The sequence below is a fragment of the Daldinia decipiens genome (genome assembly GCF_022478715.1).
Source record: "Daldinia decipiens strain CBS 113046 unplaced genomic scaffold F4813scaffold_46, whole genome shotgun sequence".
NCBI classification, from domain to species: Eukaryota; Fungi; Ascomycota; class Sordariomycetes; order Xylariales; family Hypoxylaceae; genus Daldinia; species Daldinia decipiens.
The window spans coordinates 185620-206419 of NW_026054589.1; the positions used below are offsets into that span (position 1 = coordinate 185620).

Here is a 20800-nt window from a genome sequence, read left to right on the forward strand (position 1 = left end):
ATTGCGCAACTGACTGATTTGCTAGTCTAATATATACAGTTAAATCTATCCAATTACCCGAAACCTACTCCTGATGTGTAAGTGGGCCGCCTAACAAAGCATCATTCCCAACTAAGACGAAGACTTTGGGGAAATTTGTTGACATACCCAATAGACAAGTAGATAGATGCTAAGCCGTGAATATTTCATAACATTCTACACAGTCGTTGATATTCCCGAGGTTAGTCGTAAGTTACCAGATAGCTTCGTGGGGATGAGCATCCGCACTTCCCAAAATGGCATCTCCGTCACACATCTCCGACTTCAATTTAGACCGCTGCATTTGGAGACTATATTTCTACTTAATAGGTATGCCCGAATATAAAATAACTTGGTTGCCTGCCTATCGGATTCACAGATACAGACAGTTACAGAATAGACGTCCCTGTTGATGTCACAAAATGTCACTGCTTCTCCGCAGCCGAGCCGTCTCATTCGGTGGGCGTCGTGCCTTCGCATCTCTTTCTCAGCCTAGACGTCTACGACAGATACCTACAGTAGTGAAGCCTTCTCAAGTAGAAGTTGAGAAGGGGTTTCTCGATGCTCGAAATTTGGAGAAGGCGGCTGGTGCTATGCACCGGGATGGCCTTGTTGTCGTTGAGGATGTAATCTCTCACGAAGCCCTAGACCACCTGAACAAGAAGATGGTGGAGGACGCGCGAGTTCTGCAAGACAGAGGTGAAGACGGTCCCTTCAATTATAATACTGGGAATATACAACAAGACGCCCCTCCCGTAGCCGAGTACTTTAACCCTACTATCTTTACAAGTGAGTGTATTTTATAATGTACCGTTCATCATGTAATATCTATCTATAGAACTAATAACCTCTAGATCCCATCGCAACTCAGATCACAACTGCAGTGCTCGGTCCCCGTCCCAAGTGGACGTTCTGCTCGGCCAACTCAGCCATGCCGGGAGGAACCCCGGCACGTCAGCCAGTGCACTCCGACGCAGACTTCCAACACCCGGACCACCCATTCGCGCTGGTCGTCAACGTCCCCCTCGTCACCATGACACCGGAGAACGGCTCAACGGAGATCTGGCTCGGAACCCACAAGCACGACGCAAACGTAGACGGGCAAGAGGGCGCGCACGGCGAGAGAGCCAGTGGTCGCATACGGGACAGTCTTCTAGCCGAGCGTAAAGATGTATGTCCGCCATCCCAGCCCGTCATTCAGAAAGGCAGTGTTGTGATACGAGACCTGCGACTCTGGCATGCGGGTATGCCGAATCTGGCCCGCGATGTCCGCGTCATGCTTGCCTTGATCCATTTCGCGCCGTGGTATAGGAATTCCATGCGTCTGCAGTTCTCCGAGGACATCAAGCCTGTGCTGGAAAAGCTGGAGAGCGAGGGTCGCTTGGGGTTGGAGGTCCCGGTGGATTGGATAAGTAGAGAGGAGGCGCTTAGGACGTACCTGAATAGGGGGTTTGGAAATAGTTATGATTTTAACCAGGTGCCTTGAGTTGTATAGTATAGTAATATCGTGAGTCTTTCATACCAGGTGGCAATATTATCGACTCATATTATAACGTCTTACATGCCTCCTTAGGTTAGTTCGAGTATTATATTGCTCAATTATGGATCTCAGACTCAGATTGTCAGCCGCTCGAGCCAAACACAGCTAATCCATGGATTTGGGATTCTCACCCTTGATTTTATCTACATGAGGTTAGCAGTCCGGCAGTCTAGGCGGAAACCAAACGCAGCAACATGACGAATGCAGGGTAGGTAATTAAAATTTAACGCAAGGGAACCCCACGCTGTCCCGATGCGTCGTTTCTCATATTTGGTGTAAGTGAGCTATCGCATCTCACCAATAAGTCAATTTATACCTAGCAGCTTTCATGCAACCGTAACAATAATGAAACTCACGCGCAGCATTTTCTTGTGGATTCTTGCCGCAGTAATCCAAGCGACCGGAATTGCGGCCGGCCCCGACTCAGCGGCGCCACCAACGATCGATCTCGGGTACGCGGCTTACCAGGGCTACTACAACAACACGTACGACCTTAATATTTGGAAGAGGTAAGTGACTTATACCTAGGTTAAAGCTTTAACACATTTTAGGCTGAATTTTATTAGTATTCGTTATGCTGCAGCTCCTATTGGAAAGTTGCGGTGGCAAGCGCCTCGGCCTCCCGTCTGGAACAATACACAAGTGACACCGGCGGTCAACCAGCCACCTCTATGCCCGCAGACGGGAGCCTATGGCGTCCCTAAAGCCTACGGCTTCAACTCTGGTCCAGGCGATGAAGATTGCCTCTACCTTAATGTATACGCAACTCCTAACGCCTCGAATCTGCCTGTCTTACTCTGGATACGTATGCATCCCACTCTCATCTCCTGGCAAGGCGCAGTCCGCCTTATTGGTGCACGTAATTCTGACACTATCACTTAGATGGAGGTGGCGACTCTGTTTTCGGAGCGACATACGACCCGAGTGCCTGGATGAACACCAATGACAACGGCTTTATTGCCGTCGAAATCCAGTATCGATTGGGAGCATTCGGATTTCTCGCTTCCGCCGAAGTCAAAGCACGTGGCCGACTCAACGCCGGCCTTCTAGACCAGCGCTTCGCTCTGCAATGGGTTCAGGAGCACATCTCTAAGTTTGGCGGCGATCCTACCCGCGTTACTATTGGCGGGGAGTCGTCAGGTGCTGGCTCGATCATACACCATGCTTTGGCTTATGGCGGTAAAGAGTCGAATCTCTTCAAGAATGTTGGTGTGCATTTCACCATAGAAGTCAAGTTTCTAGATTACTGATTTGCATCCAGATCATCGCCGCAAGCCCGTATCTTCCACCAGTGTATCGGTATAATGATACGGATCTAATGGCGCGCTATGATAAGTTCGTCGAATTGGCCGGCTGCAAAGAGACTTCTTCTAAGTTTAGCAATTACTCCTGCATATTTGATTGCTTGGTTGATGCCGATACTACTGTGTTGCAGAATGCGAGCGGCACTGTTTCTACGACGCAGGGCTATTTCGGCAGCTTCGCATTTTTGCCGGTCATAGATGACGATTACATACAAGAACGGCCATCTGTGCAACTCTCGCAGGGGAAGGTTAATGGGAAAAGACTCCTCGTTGGTGTATGCACCCCCTTTTTGCTGGTATCGGGTATCATAATAATATATACTAATATAATACAGAATAACGCCAATGAAGGCGTACCCCTGACGAACCCCGATGTCGATACCAGAGAGAAATATGACAGCTTCGTCTCCAATACATTTCCGTTATTCACTCCGGAAGACGTTGCATCCCTGAATACTGTTTATAGTATTGATTCATTGCCTAGTGACGATGGTATTCCGTATGACACGCTCGGTTTCTCTGGTCCAACTGCGTTATATAAGTCTGGCATGGCCACGGGTATACAGCAGGCTGTCTTCAACATGGCTGCCGAAACGACGTTTGCCTGTCCGGCGCAGTGGATTGCCGAGGCATTCAGCACCGACTCTCGGCATGCGTGGAAATATCAATACTCCGTTACGCCCTCCTACCATGGTGCCGATCTGAATTCCTACTTCTCCATCGGGACCACATTCCCCAACCCGGAGTTCAAACATGCGATGCAGAAGATCTTGGGGAACTTCATCATCCATGACACTCCCGTAATTTCTGTTATAGATACAACTGGCAGTTACTCAAATGCAACGGTTCCGATTGGCTCGGATGGAAATATCGAGTGGCCGAAATTCACTCTGGAGAATCGGATACAGATGAATTTAAACACAACCGGGGGGGATGTGTCTAAAGTTACAGTGCCTCCTTACCTGAGTTATTACATAAGAAATGGTCCTGGTATTGTGAATACCTTTAACCTCACTGATTCGTACACCTGGGAAGCCGGCCGTGGTAGGCGCTGCGATTTCTGGCGTGTTGTCTCCGAAAGAGTACCGCAGTAAATACCCTGTATTATTAATTTAATGGTTGCGTATTGTCGTAAGCTTACTTCGTGGTGATACTCCATAGCATGTTACCCACTCATAGAAAAATCTTACAGTCACCTTAATTCTGATATACAGCCCTCCATCTCAACAAGAGAGAAGACGCTCGAAGGAAGCGTTTATTCGTGAGAACAAAAACACGGCATAAGCTTTCCTATTGGCTGGCGTATCGCTTTTGGTATCGGGGTATATTTTCATATAACATCTCAGGTCCAACAAAGTAAGGGACATTTAAAACAAAGGGTTCATAAGAACCTAATAATAGGCCAAATAAACAGGCGAATCAAGTTATTTTGCAACCTATTAAAACAAATGGGAAGCTGATGGATATGATAAATCATGTTACTTATAGGACTAATACCACGTGTTGGTACATTGATCATGCTTCAGCTCAGCTAACATAGACTCAGTAACATGACGTATCGCCATCTTCCTCACATTCTCATAGCCTTAGGCTTACGCAGGCACCTTAACAAGATAGAATATTTAAGCCATACCCACCCTCCCTACAAAATCTTAGGTGGACTGGATATTTTCATCTTTTTCCAACTCTGCATCTTACGCCTGGTCTTGGCAATACCACTGAACATCAAAACCGCATAAGAAAACAACTATAAAACTAGCGGTGATGCATCGGGGCGGAGCAGAAAACTGGTGGCATAGAAATCATATGGAGGGATGGCGGTTCCCTAAAATGCCAATCAAGAGGGAATTAATCTATCGCATCTTCCGAGCCGCGTATCCCCATGGCGCAGTAAGCAATTATACTCTTACACACACATCACAACTCAGCCTCATCATTTAAGACACCATTCGTACAAACATTTAACTCCGAAAGCACCATAATTTCCTCTTCGTCCCTCTATACCCCTATTATCATCGCATAGCGCCAGGTCACCAACTAACTATTTCGTAGTTTGTCGACGACAATCTGAGGATGGTAGAGCTGCGAGACAAGGAGGAAGTCTGGCAAAACCTAAAAGCCGAGATCGACACCGCGCGCGCCGACCTCGAGCTACTCGTCTTCGACACGTACGAGACGCACGGGATGTCCCCGAAAGACATAGCCGCGTTTAGGAACTACTACACCCTGGTGCTGGACGACGCAGAAGGATCCCTGTTCCGATCGCAGAACGGACGATATCTTGAATTCAGATGCATGGAGGAGCTGCTCGTGCGCTACAAAATGAACTGCAAGAACATGTGGAAGTTGCCGTCTTTCAGCCCGGGTTTCGTCATCCCGCCGGTCGGGGGATACAGATACGCGGCGGATGCTCTGGAAGTGAAGGCGGGCTCCGACTTACACTTTCTGACGATCAATTATTCGAAGCTTGCAGGAGATGTGCGGTTCCCAGTTCTGTGAAAGGACTGATGCACACTGGAAGGGTTGTGAGTTATAAATAGGGGTTGCCAGGGGGCAAGTGCCTGGTATTGATATTTTAATTGTTAATAGCTAATTGAAACCTCTGCAGTACGATTACGATTGCTGATACGGCTCTCTTTGCCAATATCGTCATGAATAAATTACTGAAATGTCTTCTGTTGTTACCGTCCGGGTGAGTAATGGGTAGCTTGGTGGGAGGAGCTTAGGTCGTAGGTATTAGAATATGCAAGAGTATGATGATGTAGGCACTTCTATGTCTGAAGTACTATGTAGTACCTTCAAGATGGCGCGCCGGTCTTTAGGGTCGGAGTATAAGAGCGAATAGGGGCATAGTTTCCAGAGTCTGGTATATAGAGCTTCCGGGGTATAAGCAATATCTTATAATAGTTGAAAATATCGACTATTTTTAAGAACAAAACGAACCATGCTACGTGACATTTTGGTAACTGCCGTAGAGCCAATACGAATTGTAGTTGAATTTTATAATAGAAATATTGCGTATTTAGCCTTTCTTATATATGTTAAGTACCTAGGTTAGGTAGATACCTTAGGTACCTAAGTAGGGGGTGCAGCTTAGGCTAGATATAAACTACAATTGATGTTTGCGGTAGTTAGGAGACCTTGTACAGAGTTCATAGTACGCGATATAGGAGATTGTGTTATTGTAGTCATTATAATTTCGTAAACCCAACGGGAATGTCGCTCATTGTAACGATGTATCGGACGCCACTCAAATACGACCTACTCCTCACTTCGCATTTGTAATACTATTGCGAGGCTGTTTGGACTCTTGAAAAAGCTATTTTTCGATACATGGCACTTGGCCCTGGAAAATCGACTCGATTATAAAGTCCCGGTGACCCCTTCTGAACAATATCGTCAGAATATTTTAGCCCTGTCCTAGGTTAGCTGATTGCCGAATCAAGAAAAAGTATGAAATATCCTAATAAATGACCATTCTTTTTTGACTTGAGGTTGTACGAGAAGGAAGTCGGATCTTTCTCCTCTTGTCTTGGTAGTTGGCTAAAAATGCTGCTTTACATAGTTTGAATCATCTGTGTTTCTCCCCTAAAGTATTTATAGCAAACATCGTATCTCTGACATATAAGGTGACCATTATCCGGGTAGTGAGTTATAAGCCAAGATATTTCTTATTGATAAGCGATTTCGTTGCGGCATATACGGGGTAATAGTCGATAAATGAATGCCACCTATTCCAGGTATTAAGTCATAAAAATGGCGTTTTTCAGCTCTCAGCTTCATCGGTAAAACCGTTATCTTGCATTAAACTTACAACAATAAATTGCTAATATATTCCCGTTATACGGGCTAGACTTTCAGGGCAGAGATTTAAATATCGCAAGGCTATATAGAGGAATATATTCAGCTCTTCTCGGTACTTACTAGCCTACCACTTCCTCTGCGAAATGCACGCGTGCTTTTCCCGCAATCTGCAGATTCAAGCTCTTAGATAGGCAAGTAAAATGTGGCGTGAGGTATTCTGTAAGACATCAAACCGGTTGACCGATACGGAGTATTTGCTCGCTGCAAGGGATACACGTGTTTGGTGCTTACCCGGCGACGGAGGGCAAACAGAATGCCACCCCACCTTAGTAGAAGTCAGCTCTAGATAGGCGTTTATAATTCCTATCCTACTTGTCTCGGGAGGGCTTTGAGATTGTATGACACGAGATTGGTGAGATTTGCATAAAATCTAACGATCTGCGTAGAATGCCAGTAAGCGCCTAGCCTTGTAAGACCTAATGAACGGCATGGCGCTCGATCGGGGTCTGAATTGTTTTTTTATCTGTGCAACGACGGAGCACGATCAAGAAATATTATAACGTGTCAAGCGCCTGCTCATCTTCCATTTTCCCATGACCCGTTACTGTTCATGTATCTAGATCAGCATCAACTAGGTACTATCTAACTACAATCGCTATGGTCGCAGCTAACTATAGCCCTGAGTATCTTGCTGAGTCTAGAGTGGCATTAGTCAATGTGTTCTTCTCAATCCCTATCCCTATTGAGGTCTTAAGCACAGTTTTCAGGCTATGGGTTAAGACAAGGTTGTCACCACAGCGCCGCCTAGCTTTCGATGATTACTTTATAGTCTGGGCTACAGTATGTATATCGATCATATGTATAGCTCGTGAATAATTCTTACCCTTCTCTTAGATAACCGCAGTCGCGGTGTGTATTGCGGGTTTAATTTGTGGTTTGTAGGATCCCGACTCTTGTCTTGAATATAATTCTGATTCGTGTTATTGAAGGAGTTTCTGGTGGTCTTGGACGCCATATGGAAGCTCTCCCTACAGAAGTCATAGAAACTTTCCTCTTGGTAAGCTTTGAAATGTTCTTGCTTTACAACTAATGGAATGCTTAATAGTCAACAGGTCGACTATATTTTCAGCCATTTCTACGACTTTGCCATTGCCAGCACGAAGCTTTCGGTATTAGCTCTATACTACCGCATCTTCGCCGCAACAAAATTTCGCATTTTAGTTATTGCTACCGCCGTTTGTGTTGTCATATGGCTCATAGTAATGGAAATCATACTGGGACTAGGATGTCAACCTGTCCAAGGCTGGTGGAATGCCGGCGCTGCTGCAACGGCTACCTGCGTGGATAAGTTGGCTTTCACATATTCCACCAATATCATAAACTTGATATTTGATATGTGGATCTTTACTATGCCAATACCCATCATTCTTGGTTTACAAGCCAGCATGGAAAAGAAGATAGGCCTTTGCTTCCTGTTTTCGATGGGGTTGGGGACGTGTGCTATCAGCGCTGCTCGTCTGTCAGTTGTCATCTCAGTGAGATCTAAAGATATTACATGTAAGATTTCGCACTCATCGTGTGATGTATTCCTATCTTACTGATATTGGTTCACATTAGGGAGCGAAGCTTCCTTAGGAATACTGTCCGCATGGGAACCTTGCGGCAATATCTTGTGCGCGAACTTGCCCCTAGTCTACAGGCCCTTAGCCCGAGGTATCCAGCAGATTCGGTCAACAATGAAGATCTCGCGGCCTCGCAGTCACGACCTTGGTGCGCGACCGTCTTCATCATACCACGACTGGACCCGGCTTAACAATAGCACCCTTAGCAATTATGCTACGTCGAAAGTCACTGCGACTAGAGGTAACTCAACTGAACTAGTCATGATTGGACGTACTGGGATCACGGTGGAACGGGATTTTAAACAAGAGGTCCATCATGAATAAACGAGCGAAAATGTCTTTATTAATTAAGAACTTACGACATAAATATTGCTGGAGAAAATAATAGGGTTAGAAGTTGAACTCGAGACCAATTTACGAACCACAACCTTGGTTTTCGCTTGAGTACCAATCACGTCTTTCCATCATGTAAAATAAACAGACTAATTATCCCCTACTCAATCGTCTCAATCCAGGACTGGATGATCTTATTCACCGCGGTTGGGTCTTCGAGCATGGCCCAATGTTCAGTGTCCACGTCTGCCCTCGTCAACTTATCGAAGTACTTATCCATGCCTTTGGACAGGGCTGGGACGAGCACGAAATCTCTGAGTGCCTGGACGAAAAGGGTTGGCATGGTGAATCTGTGGCCACCGGCTTGAGCGATTGGCAATTCATCCTCAAAATTGATTTTAGCCGTGCGGTACCAGCTCAGAGGACCCCTGATACCCTTGATTTGGTACTCCGAGACATAGAGATCAAGTTCTGTACCGTTAAGGAGAGCGCTGGGTTGCATAGAAGGTAGATTTTCGAGTATCAGGCCCTCGTTGGTGAAACCAGGCTTGCCGTCAGGGGTTAGGCCGCCATGCGTCGCTACTAGAAGCTGTCGGATCTCCTCTTCGCTCTGAAAATGCCGGTCAAGCGATGGATCTCGTAATTGTAGCTGATATTTGAAGGTCGGGAACTTGCCATCCTTAATTTGGTCGGCTAGATCTATGTATTCGGTCACCGGGGGAAAGTAAGGATATGTTAACGCGAAGATCCCCTTGAAGAGCTGAGGGTAATATATGGCGAACCGCCATAGCACTTTCAAAGCGAGTCAGCATTTTTTATTCAGGAGTCGAAATAGGACAAAATGAGAAAAGACGTTATCACTTACAACCAGCACCCCAGTCGTGGCCGCCAAGGATTACCTGCTCGTCAGGAACGATTTGGTCTAGTAACGCCGCCAGATCATCAGACATGTGCTTGAAGGAGAATGCGTCTAACTCGCTCGGCGAAGATGTCTGTCCGTACCCCAACATCTCGGGGACGATGACTTGATACCCGAGCGAGGTAAAAAGTGGCACTTGATATTTCCATCCGTATGGAAGATCTGGAAATCCATGCAGGAGAAGAACACTTCCCTTAGGTTCGCCGGAAGGCCGAGCTCGCAGATAGTGATAGGTGTTTTCCCCGACAACAACAGAATGGCTCGAGTTGAAAGGGGCCGGGACGGATGGCACCTGAGCCGCTACGGCTGCAGGTATCGTCAAGCTTAATAGCAATGCTCGAAATGGATTCATGGTATATGTAATGTCTCTAGAACTAGTCGACTGCGGTGCTATGTAGTAATATTCCCATAGATATAAATCGGTCCATAGCTTTTATATCACGAGGCTTTGATGCCATGATGTTGATTTCTAATTCATACCTTACAAATCTATATCCCTACTACTGACCGTCAGACTGACGATATTGAGGCTGACTTCATTCTATCACCACCGGCCAAATTAGTCCGAGGGCATTCGGAGGATATATGATTACAAAACATAGGTACGGTACCTAGGTAATCCTAGCCGCACCAAAGCTTGGTGGGTATCTCCATTGCGGTTAAATATCTAATAATGACTATGATTATATCAGCAAGGTAGAGATATAATCATTTAAAGTGGCATTGTCTTAGCTTAACCTAAACAGTCTAATATCAATTGTGAGGTTTTTAGGTAGGCTACTGATTAATGCAAATATATAATTCCGTACTTAAAATTCGTAATTTGAGCTTTGTCTTTCGCCATTTGCCATTTTAAAGCCTGACTTAGCTATACGACAAGTTTGACGTGACTATTGGTATCTTTTAGTATCTTTTATATACAAAGGCATAAATCAATCCTGTATCACTAATTCGTGAAATATAGGGTATTAGGACTTATATATTGACTTATATATTCACACGATTTAATTATAAGCATTCCTAAAGTATGACCTCCTCACCCATCTACGATGGGTAGCAAGGAAATACTGAAATATTCTGAAGGTCCTAAGGTAATAAGCGACGTGATCGAGCCTCACACTAGCTGGAACTGGTTAAAAACCGAAGAATTAAGATCGTGCTCGTTTTCAAGTAATATTTTAAGTACCTGTTGATATGTTTCCATATACTGTTGAATCGATTAGGATAATGGTCAGAGAGAGATTATACACTACAATATTTGCGCACATTGTGTCCTGTTTTGCAAGTTACTGAGAGAAGACAGGGAGCTTATATGTAATACACTACTCTTCTCGTGTTATATGAAATGATCACTTCACCCGTTTAAAGTCTTACATACTTCATAATATCATCACATGGACAACATTGCCAAGAACTGTTGGTTGCAATACGAATGCGGCAAAGTGCCGGTAAGGCGATTAGGATAACTACCTATTCTAAGAATTGTTGGATGAGACTTATCACGAGGATATGCAGGTAGAATGCAGGATAACCAACATCCGATTTAGTACGGAGGTTAGGTCTTAACATAGGTACGTACCTTAGATTGTTTACAAATAGGTCTTGATTCCTTTCTCTTAAGAAGGAAAAGGATTGAGGACCATGAGACCTAAGAGAATTATTGGTTAATTTCAATATACGTTCCAAGCACTTATAGCCCTTGTTACAAATATCTAGGTTTAGTTTGAATGGTAGTCCGTTACAGGAGGTCGGGTATATGCGCTTCAATTTGATAGCAACATAAATAATTCCTCTTAAAATCGAGTTTACATAGTTGTCGTGTGGCATCTATCTTTGCTACTGAAAACTGGAGGGAAAATTCTTGTGATGGTTCAAAATGAAGAAACGATGGGTTATAATGGAAGCTGGTATAGCAAAAGTCGTAGAACAAGCATCAGTGGTTTAGTGGTAAAATCCATCGTTGCCATCGATGGGCCCCGCGTTCGATTCGCGGCTGATGCATTTCTTTTTCTATTTTTCTTGGTCTGTTTGCGCAATGTGCCTCTGAAATTTCAAGTCTGATTCCATTCCATATGAGTGAAAGCGAGTTATAGTATTCGTAATATTGTTCGTTCATCTCACAGTGAGACAAAAATCTTTTTTATTACTTCCGATCGTCACGGAAATGTGCGGGTAATATAATCTGACCGGAGTGGGTCTATAATACTTCACGATGCTACCATTAATACAGCATTGGTACTATTCTCTTAAATACTCAATTAGCTTTAAGTGTAACTTTAATAACTATTTTACATATAGCGTTGGATTGTGTTCACGTTAAGAACTTTACCTCTTCGTAACTATTCATGCTGGAACATGCTGGCTCTTAACCTGTCCAAGGGAATTAATGTAAAGGGCGGCTGCTTATCCATGAGCGGATTTGGAGCTTGGAAAGCGGCCATTTGGTTAGGACATATACACAAGAGGCGTGTATTCGCCTGGGGGATTATAGGCTATAATTCACTGGTAGTTAAGACGCTCATGTCGCAGGGTCAATGCTAGCAAGTAATTTAAATATCAAGAAACTTGAAAAGGGCGGTTTTGTTCGATCTTTAAAATCTACAATTTCACTTGGAATTTGTCAATGATGCTAAGAGTAATATCTTAAGTTGGCGAGGTTAGGTAGGAGCTCACAGTCAAGTTTTGGCTTAAAGGTGATTAATTAATCTTAGTATATCTCATCTTTATTAACGCTGGATAATTCTAGTTCCTCTGAGGTCTAACCTTTTAAGCTGCATCGCTTCGTGATAAACACCGAAACCGCCCATAACACCATTCAATCCAACCCCCAATAAGGTAGATCCAAGTCTAAAATATTCCCCACAAGGGTTTCTCAAAGGTATAGCTCATTATTGAGGGCTTACTACCTCAATATAAACTCTAGGGTCATATCTCCCCCCTATCTTTTTCAGTATACTTAGAAGCTCATGAGATCTATGGATATGTTAGTATAAACCCTTGATTAGGAGTTAGGGGGATGTTGGTAAAGTAATTCTATACCTCGTCCGAATAGGCCGCGCTTCAACCAGTCCATAGCCATAAGTACTCTCGTCCTCATGCCAACACTCTGTGCGAAATATACACTACGCCAGGCATATACGGCCCACAAACCGCCGGTGACGCCCCAGCCACCTCCAAGGTCAAATACGGCACTGTTGCCGACGTAGGCTAAGCTACCAAGATGGTGGTATTCGAAAGCCTTGTAGCAAGTCTCGTCAAGGTCGCCATCAATAATATCATTGGCACGTAGGCCAGCTGCAGCGTGCGCCAACTTATTGAACTTCTTTGCTAAATACATACCCTGCTGATTGGCGCGCTGCGCCGTCGCCGGCAACGATGTTAGCTTGCTGTCAATCTGTTTTAATAGTTCCCTCAGCTCCCCAAAGTCTAGAGTCCCTGATTGGTCCTTGTCGAACTGAGAAAATAGCTTGTCTAATCGCTTCAAGTGCGATGCTGCTTGCGGGAACCGCCGCTTGACATCAGATGCCACGGCGCGCCAGTCGCTAAAATGGAGCTCAACGGTCTCGGGGTCTTTGCCCTGCTTGAAAGCATGTCCTCGTAGGAAGGTGATGACGTTGTTAGCAATATTGTTCTGGACAGTCGAGCAGTCACCAATAGCGTAAACATCACCTAGAGGAGTGCCGTTGAGTCTCAGGTGGCTATCGGTTTCGAGAGCATGGTGGTTGTTTTGTGCGGGCCCTAACTTCGCCGCAATCCGCTGGCATAATTCGGATTGAGAGACGCCAGTCGACCATAAACAGAATCCCATCGGAAGTTCCTTAGTAAGAATTCCGCCATCGTCAGTCTTCTGTGTAAATATGATCTTATCCTTCTGCACCTCTTTAACCCTGGAATTAACGAGAACCTCGACCTGGTCTCGAGCGAATCGGTCCTCAGCGTACTTAGATAGTGCCTCATCGTAAGTATTAAGAATATGGCCTCGGCTCTGTATTAGATGGACCGAGATTTCATTGCGCAAGAGTCTAGGAAATCTCCTAGTCAAGTCTTCGTTCAACAGATCGAAGAGCTCAGCAGCAAATTCGACACCCGTAGGCCCGCCGCCGCTAACCACGAATGATAATAATCTCTTGCGCTCATCATCGGTTGTTGTTGGAAGGCAAGCAAGTTCTAAATTCTTCATCACTTGGTTCCGGATCATGCGGGCGTCGTTAATATCTTTAAGGAAAAAGCAGTTATCAAGCCCCTTGACCCCGTGGGGGTTTGTTACGGACCCGACTGCGATGACCAGCTTGTCATACGGCACGTAGAACCTGACCTCCTCTCCCCTAGAGTCTGTCTGTGAAACTTCGACTAATTTGTGCGAAAACTCAACGTCCTCGGCTGAGGCTCGGAGGTAGTGTCCCCCGACTCTAGTAAGAATCCTGCGAATAGGCTCAACTAAGCTGCGCATTTCTAGGGTACCGACGGTCGCGGATGGCAACATAGGAGTGAACAAGAAGTAGTTTTTAGGGCTGATAACCGTGACATGGTAATCATCGGGATTGAGTTGTTTCAACAGCGCAACGCTTCCCCAGCCACCCCCTAAAATCACGAGATGAGGCTTGGTCTTTCTCTTTCTTGCATCCTCATTTTCGTCGTCGTCGAGAAGCGCTTCTACTATGGGGAGGTTTTTGGGCCCTCCTCGACGCGGAGACAGTGCCGCTTCAGAGACATGACAATCGCCAAACGTAACTGACGATTCTTTGTAGGTTGTCGAGTCGTATATGAAAAAGCCTGCCAATAACGCCCCTACAAACCCGATTCCTGTACCAAGCATCGCAGCTGTACGATATGCGAAGTTGAGGATCACGGATCGTCTTTGTGGGAGGGGTTTGCCTGAAATTCCGCGCACAATGCGCCGCGACGGGAATAGCCATTGAACGGCTTTGGAGGGGTCATTTCGATTCGGAGAATTTGGTCGGGATAGAATACTGAATTGGCAAACATGCGTAGGTCTTATTTGTCTTCGCAGAGATAACGATATGAGTCTATAGCTAGGAGAGCTCTGGCGACCAACGCGTAAAGCGAGAGCTCTGGCAGCTCCTAGCTGTGATGGCATCTTCGTAGTTCTCGCTAGTTCGGGGTATACAAAAAGAAGAGACTATATGAAACGAAACGACATGTCGAGTTAGAAGAATTAATAAATAATAAATTAGCGCTCGTGGTAATTAAAAAAAAATAAGCTTAACTGAATAAATTGGGCTTTTCTGGAAGAAGGAATGGATAGTCGTTTCGCCTTTTTTCGGCGCTTTCCTGGTTCGACTTGTCCCTCTGCTTGTGTTACATAGAATAATTGTGTATGCAGTGCGTCATATCCGCTGGAGTGGAACTCCGATCGCCGTGACCAATGCTGGAAATAAGCGTGGGATTTCAAGCTTGGCTGGACCCGTATTGCATTAGCGAACGTACCAAAGCTTCATCCCGGCTCTTCCTTACCGCTTATGATAATGACTTCTACCTAAAAAGGCCAAAGTGAAGAATTGCTGTAACGTCTTGTTGTTAATAAAATAATAAAAATAAAGCTGCGATAGATGCTAATATTTTTATGATTAGTATATGTATTTCCTTTCTTTCTTCTCTATCTTCAATGGACCTGTCGTAGAGTATAAAATTTATGTCTTGTCGAATGTTCTACAAGATAGGGGCTCATTCTTAGAAAAACTGTGCATCAGAACGTTAATAGTATTGGCTGACACCGAACTCACCTAACTCGTTCCGTTTAATGCATATTCATATTCATATAGGGCCGAAAACACCGCATCTCCGTTGACGAGCACCGAGTATCACCGACAATATGTATTGTTCGTATTCATAAGCTATCGAACATAATACAAATAGCTGGCTCTAAATGCTGAAGTCCTTATAAGCCCACTTTTCTGTGAGCTTCGTCTTCGCCTGCTTCCTAAACGGTATTCTCCTTCGAGCCTCCACCTTTCCTCTTAGAAGTAAGCTCCGGTAGCGGTCCTTCAATAAGTTGCCTTCCGGCCTCAGTCGGCGTAGGGAATCTTCTAATTCATCTGGCAAGACTAGCTCGAGATCTTTCTCTGGTAACTTCAACCTGCCAAGTTGACGACGCCGGATCTCCTCATCATTGTCATCAGCGCTACTATCGCTCTGTTCAAGATTTGCAAGTGCCAGGTTCTGTTCGTGCTCACGCTCGGCAACTTCTTTTGCGATTCGTTTGATTTCTTCCAGCTGCGCTTTCCGGACCTTCGTCTTAGCTTCGTGCTTGAGTCGGCGCTCTTCTTCCTTTCGCCTTTGAATTCTGTTCCGCTGTGCTGGGTTTTTGCGACCCGGTCGTTTGGCGCTGACCTTAAGCTCTTCACCACCGCTCTGGAAGCCTTCCCATTCCGAGTCCTCGTCCCACTCAGATAATTCCGCTCGAGCTTCTGCAGCCTCCGCCTCTGCGGCCGACCTGGAGGCAGCTTCCGCTTTGAGACGAGCAGCCTCTTCGGCTTCTAGGCGCTTGCGCTCTGCTTCGACAGCTTTAATGGATTCCTCCTTATAGCGGGCTTCGTAGTCAGCAAAGTCCGGGTTGTAGCTGTATCCACCAGTAGGCTTCGGTACGGCCTTGGGAGTCTTTCCACTCGCTAGTAGCGAGATCGGTTTCTTGGAGATGGATTTGGGTGCCTTTTTCTTATCGTCTCTTTTGTCTTCTATATCTGTTGGTGTTGGGGGTTTGGCTTCTACTGCCCATGGATCGAAGGACGCATCTGCGACTTCTACCGTGGTCTCGTGAAAACCATCTGCAACTTTGCGCAATCGAGAAAGCTCTTTCTGCGTGACATATTCCCTCCGCGGCCTCTTGGATGGAAGAATTCCGTCTGTAGTCTTATCTCCTGGGCGCTTCCGCAATGAGACGGCGGGGATAACCGAGCGTGCAGCAATAATCTCGTCGGCCTTAAGAGGCTTTGAAGTATGCTTTGGGAATTTCTTTGGTAACGAAGCATCGCCTACTGTATCAAGAATGAAGAGTTCTTCGGAGGGTCGCTCGGCAATGACACCACTATATTATCACGACGTCAGTTCAGAGATGTAAGTAATTAAACAAGAGAAATTGTGCGAACCCTTTAATAATTTCCTCGTTCAACTCATCAAGACCTTTCTCAACCTCCGTAACATCGACATTCTTCCTCCATGCCTTCTTGCCTTTCCTCGAGGGCTGCTTGTAAGTTGCAGGGGCCTCAGTCGACCCCTTCAATGGTTGTATGACCGGCATGTCTGCGATCTAAGGCACTAATGGATTTGAAAAGGGTTACAAATAGGAATAAATTATAGATAATTGTATTACGGAGGGCTTCAGAAGCGGAATTCCTAGATTCCGTGGCGTTGGTGGGGCTATTGAAACTAGAAATTTTTACAGATGCAGGGTCGAGATTTTACATAGTTGATGTTTGGTCGATATGATAAGATAAGAGTCCAAGCAGCCTAAGGCGAAGTACATAGGTACCTAGATTTACTCCACATAAGACGGTTACGTAACCTAAAAACAAGACCAATTGACCTGAGTCGGAGTGTCGGCCATTTCTCTTTTAAGTAATGGGACATGCTATCGATTGCCAGTGACAGCTATTACCTAACGCAGCCCCAATATTCAGACCCCAGTCCTAAGTCCAATCCACCAATCTGTTAAGGCTGCAAAGCCCAAGCGCATTTTTCGAGGTATGTATATGGGAAAAGGGACCGCCTCCTTTTGTATGTGAGGTGGGAAAGAACAACTCTTCAATAAATCGATTTTTTTTCCGACCGCTTCTTACAGCGCAACAATAAATATACAGTAAATAATCCCACAGAAATACTTAATTCACCCCTTCTCTCTATTTCAGTATTAAGGAGAACATCCTTGAGTTCCTACCGACCCGACTTCTAACTTGCGGTTTTCTTGCCCGTAGCATCTTGTAGCTCCACGACTCTCAACTGATAACTAGATCGACTCTTTTTTCGAAAACTATTGATCACCACCACCACCACCACCAACAACAACAACAAACAACATAACGATAAACAGAAATTCGACGCGAACATGGCACAGACTGGAGGAGCAGGTGGTTACAACAACCCGTTGAAGAAATTCAAGTACTATTGCCCATCGGTCCATATGGTCTAAGCCTCATCACTGACGTTTACTAGGTTGGTGTTTCTAGGTGAACAAAGCGGTACGCGGTCTACTCTCTCAAACGTCACGAGCTGGCGATAGCCTTCTACATGATCGATTGCGCTTCTGGGTAGTAGCTAATAGCTTGTCGGCTTAGTCGGGAAAACATCCCTGATAACGCGGTTCATGTACGACTCCTTCGATAATATGTACCAAGCTACGATCGGTATCGACTTTCTGTCTAAGGTAGGCTAGGTCCTTCAAGCATGAGAGCCACGGAAGACACAATCCAGGTCGGCTAACGAGCAAGGGTTAGACAATGTACCTTGAGGACCGAACGGTACGATTACAGTTATGGGATACAGCAGGTCAAGAGCGATTCAGGAGTCTGATTCCTTCATACATCCGCGATTCGAGCGTTGCGGTAGTTGTATACGATATTTCCAGTATGGACCGAAGCTTCCTTAATTCATAAGCTAGACTACAGGGAGACTAATATGGATGGGCAGATGCGAAGTCATTCCAAAATACTAAGAAATGGATCGATGACGTACGCGCGGAACGAGGTAACGATGTGATCATCGTGCTCGTGGGGAACAAGACGGACTTGAACGACAAGCGGGAAGTCACTACGGCGCAAGGCGAAGAGGAAGCCAAGAAGAACAACTTGATGTTTGTCGAGACGAGTGCCAAGCTCGGTCACAACGTGAAGAATCTATTCAGGAGGATAGCACAGGCTCTTCCCGGTATGGAGGGGACGGATGCTGCGGCACAGGCTTCATCACAGAGTAAGTCACAATTACGGTATATAAACCCGAAGAGGAGTTATCAGGCTGACGAATTGCAGTGATCGATGTAAAGACAAACCCACAAACCTCTCAGCAAGAAGGGTGTGCGTGCTAGTAACGTGCTCGTAGCAGAAGACAAGCGTCGGCCTTGCAAGGGAAAAGACAGGGACAAGCAGGATATTTCCGTGCATAGCGAATGAATCAACAAAAGATGTTGTATAATACGAATCATCCTACGAAGCCAAGTAACGAGAAGAAGATTAGCAGAACCATTACCGGTATGACGTTTAGTATATGTAATCACCTTTTTCAGGTTTCAATATTTCAATTCAAGCGCCGTCAAAATGGTATGAAGTAAGGTCTATGCTTTATATGCTTGTACCACAGTAGATTTTTTTTTTCAGCAGGTTGAAACATCTATAAGCCATACTGACTTGTTTTTATCTTCATATAAGCGATAGCAAAATGTAGACCAAATTTTGTAACAGTTCCGGGATATCCGGCCTCCTAACCCGAACGGCGTACTTAACCTAACGTCTCTACATTACCGTCTGGCATGCCGAAGTATGCCTTTACAGGCTTCACTCCTTCTATATCCGTGCCCAACTGTGCTACCTGCGGACCATTCAGTCCGGAGAAAATGCCCACCTCGAGAACGCCGAAGATCTTCTTAATCCGCGCCAGCAAAGCATCCGGCGTCCAGAGTCCCTTAGCAGGGTCCAACTTATCGGTCTCGCTATTTAGCAATAGCGTCGGGAACGGCGCATCGATGATGTGGTTGTGGTTATCCGTGATTGTGCGGATGAAGGTAGGGCCCGAAGTCCGAATTTTGGGATCGGTGCTGCCCAGACGCAATAGCTCGCGGCGCACGTACTCGCCTCCCATAGGGGATACTTCAACAGGGATGTATGTCCAGTTAGTCAGGAGACGGTCGACCTTCTTGCGGCTATCGGCGACGCAGATGAAAGACTTGGATAGGCGAGAAACAAGCTTCTCTTGAAAGTGACAAGCACCGCCGCCCTTGATGCAGTTAAGCTCGGCGTCGACCTCGTCCGCGCCGTCGAAGTAGATATCGATGGGTTGGTGGTCTGCGGATCCGGGGTTAAAGCCTATTTCTAGCAGGAGGTCCGGCACCTGCAGCACCGAGAGCCCCGAGTTGTGGATCAGCGCTGTCGAGCCCGATCCCGTCGGCACGAACTTCATCTTGCCGGTAACGGACGGCCCCAGCTCCGCGATTGCTTCTACCACATAAGCCACCGTGCTACCACTCCCGATGCCGACGTAGGTAAAGTCCGGGCTAAAATGGTTGGTCACGGCCTGCCGACACGCGGCCCGCTTAGCAGACTCGATGAGATTGGTAGACATTGCTGCCGACGCTACTGTTCTCCGATTTCCTTTTGTTTTCGAAGTAACTGGCGAGGAGATGGTGGCTGCTGGGCGGATGAGCGATATATGGCAATTCCCTCGGTGTTGCGTATTCTGGCCAAGAGAGACGAACACGGCGTTGGATACGAGAGCGGGATGGCCTCTAAATACCGCACGTGGATTGGTGAGATGGATTCGGGTAGATGCACTTGCGACAGCCCGCGGTAACAATGGACTCATGAAACCTCGGGTGAGACAAGCTGAGGGGAGAAATTATGAAAACTTACTCTGGACAAAGAATAAGAGTGTTGGCTTTCTTTCAATTAATTCATTAAGTAATTGATTAATTGATAGCTTAGTAATTTTTGATTTTTTTCACCTCTAAGGTTCGGATGAGCGAAATGTTTATTTGAATTACATAAAGCCCGGAGCCCCACCATCACGATACCTCCCATGGTGGTTAATGTGGTGGTGCCACTAATCAGTGACAGCTGCTGCCATGACGTGAGCACAGGCAGGGGTACCCAGGTGAAAATGCTGACTCAGCCATGAGGCTCAACACCTACATAGACGACCTGTGGCTTCTCTTTTAAACTGTTTTCACACCATTTTCGTTAGGTACTGTGTCGCTAAAAATATGTTACTTTAGGTACAATGAGTCGCTGGACTCTCTTTATCGTTGTACCAGATCTTACACTGCCTTGATTCATACCACATATAGTCTCAACGAGTTCAACGTCATCGAAAGGTAAGTACGTCTAGACCACTCGGTTTATTTGCAATTTGCATAAGCTTTTTCTGCACTATCTCTTCAAGTAATAAAGTACTAATTCGAACCTACAGAATCAGTCAACCGTAAAGAATTAGACGTTATTACCCATTATTTACAAAAATATTACAAACTCAATACAAGCAATTACCTATAAAGCTACCTAATATTTAACGATTGCTAAATATATAGTTGCTAAGTCCG

At 45.7% G+C, this 20800-nt stretch overlaps 9 protein-coding genes and 1 non-coding gene across 10 annotated transcripts; 6 read left to right on the forward strand and 4 right to left on the reverse strand.

The window, feature by feature from the left end:
* The first annotated feature begins 364 nt into the window (after positions 1-364).
* On the forward strand, positions 365-1733 carry F4813DRAFT_374255 (uncharacterized protein). The gene is made up of 2 exons (XM_049244908.1): positions 365-807; positions 873-1733. Exons 1-2 carry the CDS (start codon positions 441-443, stop codon positions 1502-1504), a joined length of 999 nt encoding a protein of 332 aa, XP_049095539.1. The 5' UTR covers positions 365-440; the 3' UTR covers positions 1505-1733.
* On the forward strand, positions 1718-4049 carry F4813DRAFT_374257 (putative carboxylesterase). Its single transcript, XM_049244909.1, has 5 exons — positions 1718-2067; positions 2125-2363; positions 2441-2763; positions 2820-3137; positions 3198-4049. The coding sequence occupies exons 1-5, from the start codon at positions 1904-1906 to the stop codon at positions 3954-3956; spliced, it is 1803 nt and encodes a 600-aa protein (XP_049095540.1). The 5' UTR covers positions 1718-1903; the 3' UTR covers positions 3957-4049.
* A 220-nt stretch (positions 4050-4269) lies between these two features.
* On the forward strand, positions 4270-5757 carry F4813DRAFT_374258 (uncharacterized protein). The gene is made up of 3 exons (XM_049244910.1): positions 4270-4752; positions 4915-5387; positions 5471-5757. Exons 1-2 carry the CDS (start codon positions 4627-4629, stop codon positions 5359-5361), a joined length of 573 nt encoding a protein of 190 aa, XP_049095541.1. The 5' UTR covers positions 4270-4626; the 3' UTR covers positions 5362-5387; positions 5471-5757.
* Positions 5758-7055: 1298 nt separating this feature from the next.
* Positions 7056-8697, forward strand: F4813DRAFT_252728 (uncharacterized protein). Its single transcript, XM_049240175.1, has 5 exons — positions 7056-7506; positions 7561-7600; positions 7656-7723; positions 7779-8223; positions 8284-8697. Exons 1-5 carry the CDS (start codon positions 7324-7326, stop codon positions 8610-8612), a joined length of 1065 nt encoding a protein of 354 aa, XP_049095542.1. The 5' UTR covers positions 7056-7323; the 3' UTR covers positions 8613-8697.
* Positions 8698-9998, reverse strand: F4813DRAFT_399782 (alpha/beta-hydrolase; the record flags this gene model as incomplete). Its single annotated transcript, XM_049248201.1, has 3 exons — positions 8698-9413; positions 9487-9840; positions 9983-9998. The coding sequence occupies 3 exons, from the start codon at positions 9996-9998 to the stop codon at positions 8782-8784; spliced, it is 1002 nt and encodes a 333-aa protein (XP_049095543.1). The 3' UTR covers positions 8698-8781.
* A 1472-nt stretch (positions 9999-11470) lies between these two features.
* On the forward strand, positions 11471-11541 carry F4813DRAFT_t136. Its single transcript has one exon. It is a non-coding gene; the product is annotated as a tRNA-Gly (tRNA).
* Positions 11542-12220: 679 nt separating this feature from the next.
* Positions 12221-14866, reverse strand: F4813DRAFT_374264 (FAD/NAD(P)-binding domain-containing protein). The gene is made up of 3 exons (XM_049244911.1): positions 14769-14866; positions 12580-14680; positions 12221-12513 (listed from the first exon to the last, which is right to left on the reverse strand). The coding sequence occupies exons 2-3, from the start codon at positions 14636-14638 to the stop codon at positions 12497-12499; spliced, it is 2076 nt and encodes a 691-aa protein (XP_049095544.1). The 5' UTR covers positions 14639-14680; positions 14769-14866; the 3' UTR covers positions 12221-12496.
* Positions 14867-15284: 418 nt separating this feature from the next.
* Positions 15285-17075, reverse strand: F4813DRAFT_374267 (P60-like protein). Its single transcript, XM_049244912.1, has 2 exons — positions 16647-17075; positions 15285-16585 (listed from the first exon to the last, which is right to left on the reverse strand). Exons 1-2 carry the CDS (start codon positions 16796-16798, stop codon positions 15424-15426), a joined length of 1314 nt encoding a protein of 437 aa, XP_049095545.1. The 5' UTR covers positions 16799-17075; the 3' UTR covers positions 15285-15423.
* Positions 17076-17602: 527 nt separating this feature from the next.
* Positions 17603-18577, forward strand: F4813DRAFT_393615 (ras family-domain-containing protein; the record flags this gene model as incomplete). Its single annotated transcript, XM_049247443.1, has 6 exons — positions 17603-17655; positions 17710-17735; positions 17832-17920; positions 17991-18120; positions 18184-18462; positions 18522-18577. 6 exons carry the CDS (start codon positions 17603-17605, stop codon positions 18575-18577), a joined length of 633 nt encoding a protein of 210 aa, XP_049095546.1.
* Positions 18578-18987: 410 nt separating this feature from the next.
* F4813DRAFT_383225 (ribose 5-phosphate isomerase) lies at positions 18988-20067 on the reverse strand (the record flags this gene model as incomplete). Its single annotated transcript, XM_049245916.1, has 1 exon — positions 18988-20067. One exon carries the CDS (start codon positions 20065-20067, stop codon positions 18988-18990), a length of 1080 nt encoding a protein of 359 aa, XP_049095547.1.
* Between the last annotated feature and the right edge of the window lie 733 nt (positions 20068-20800).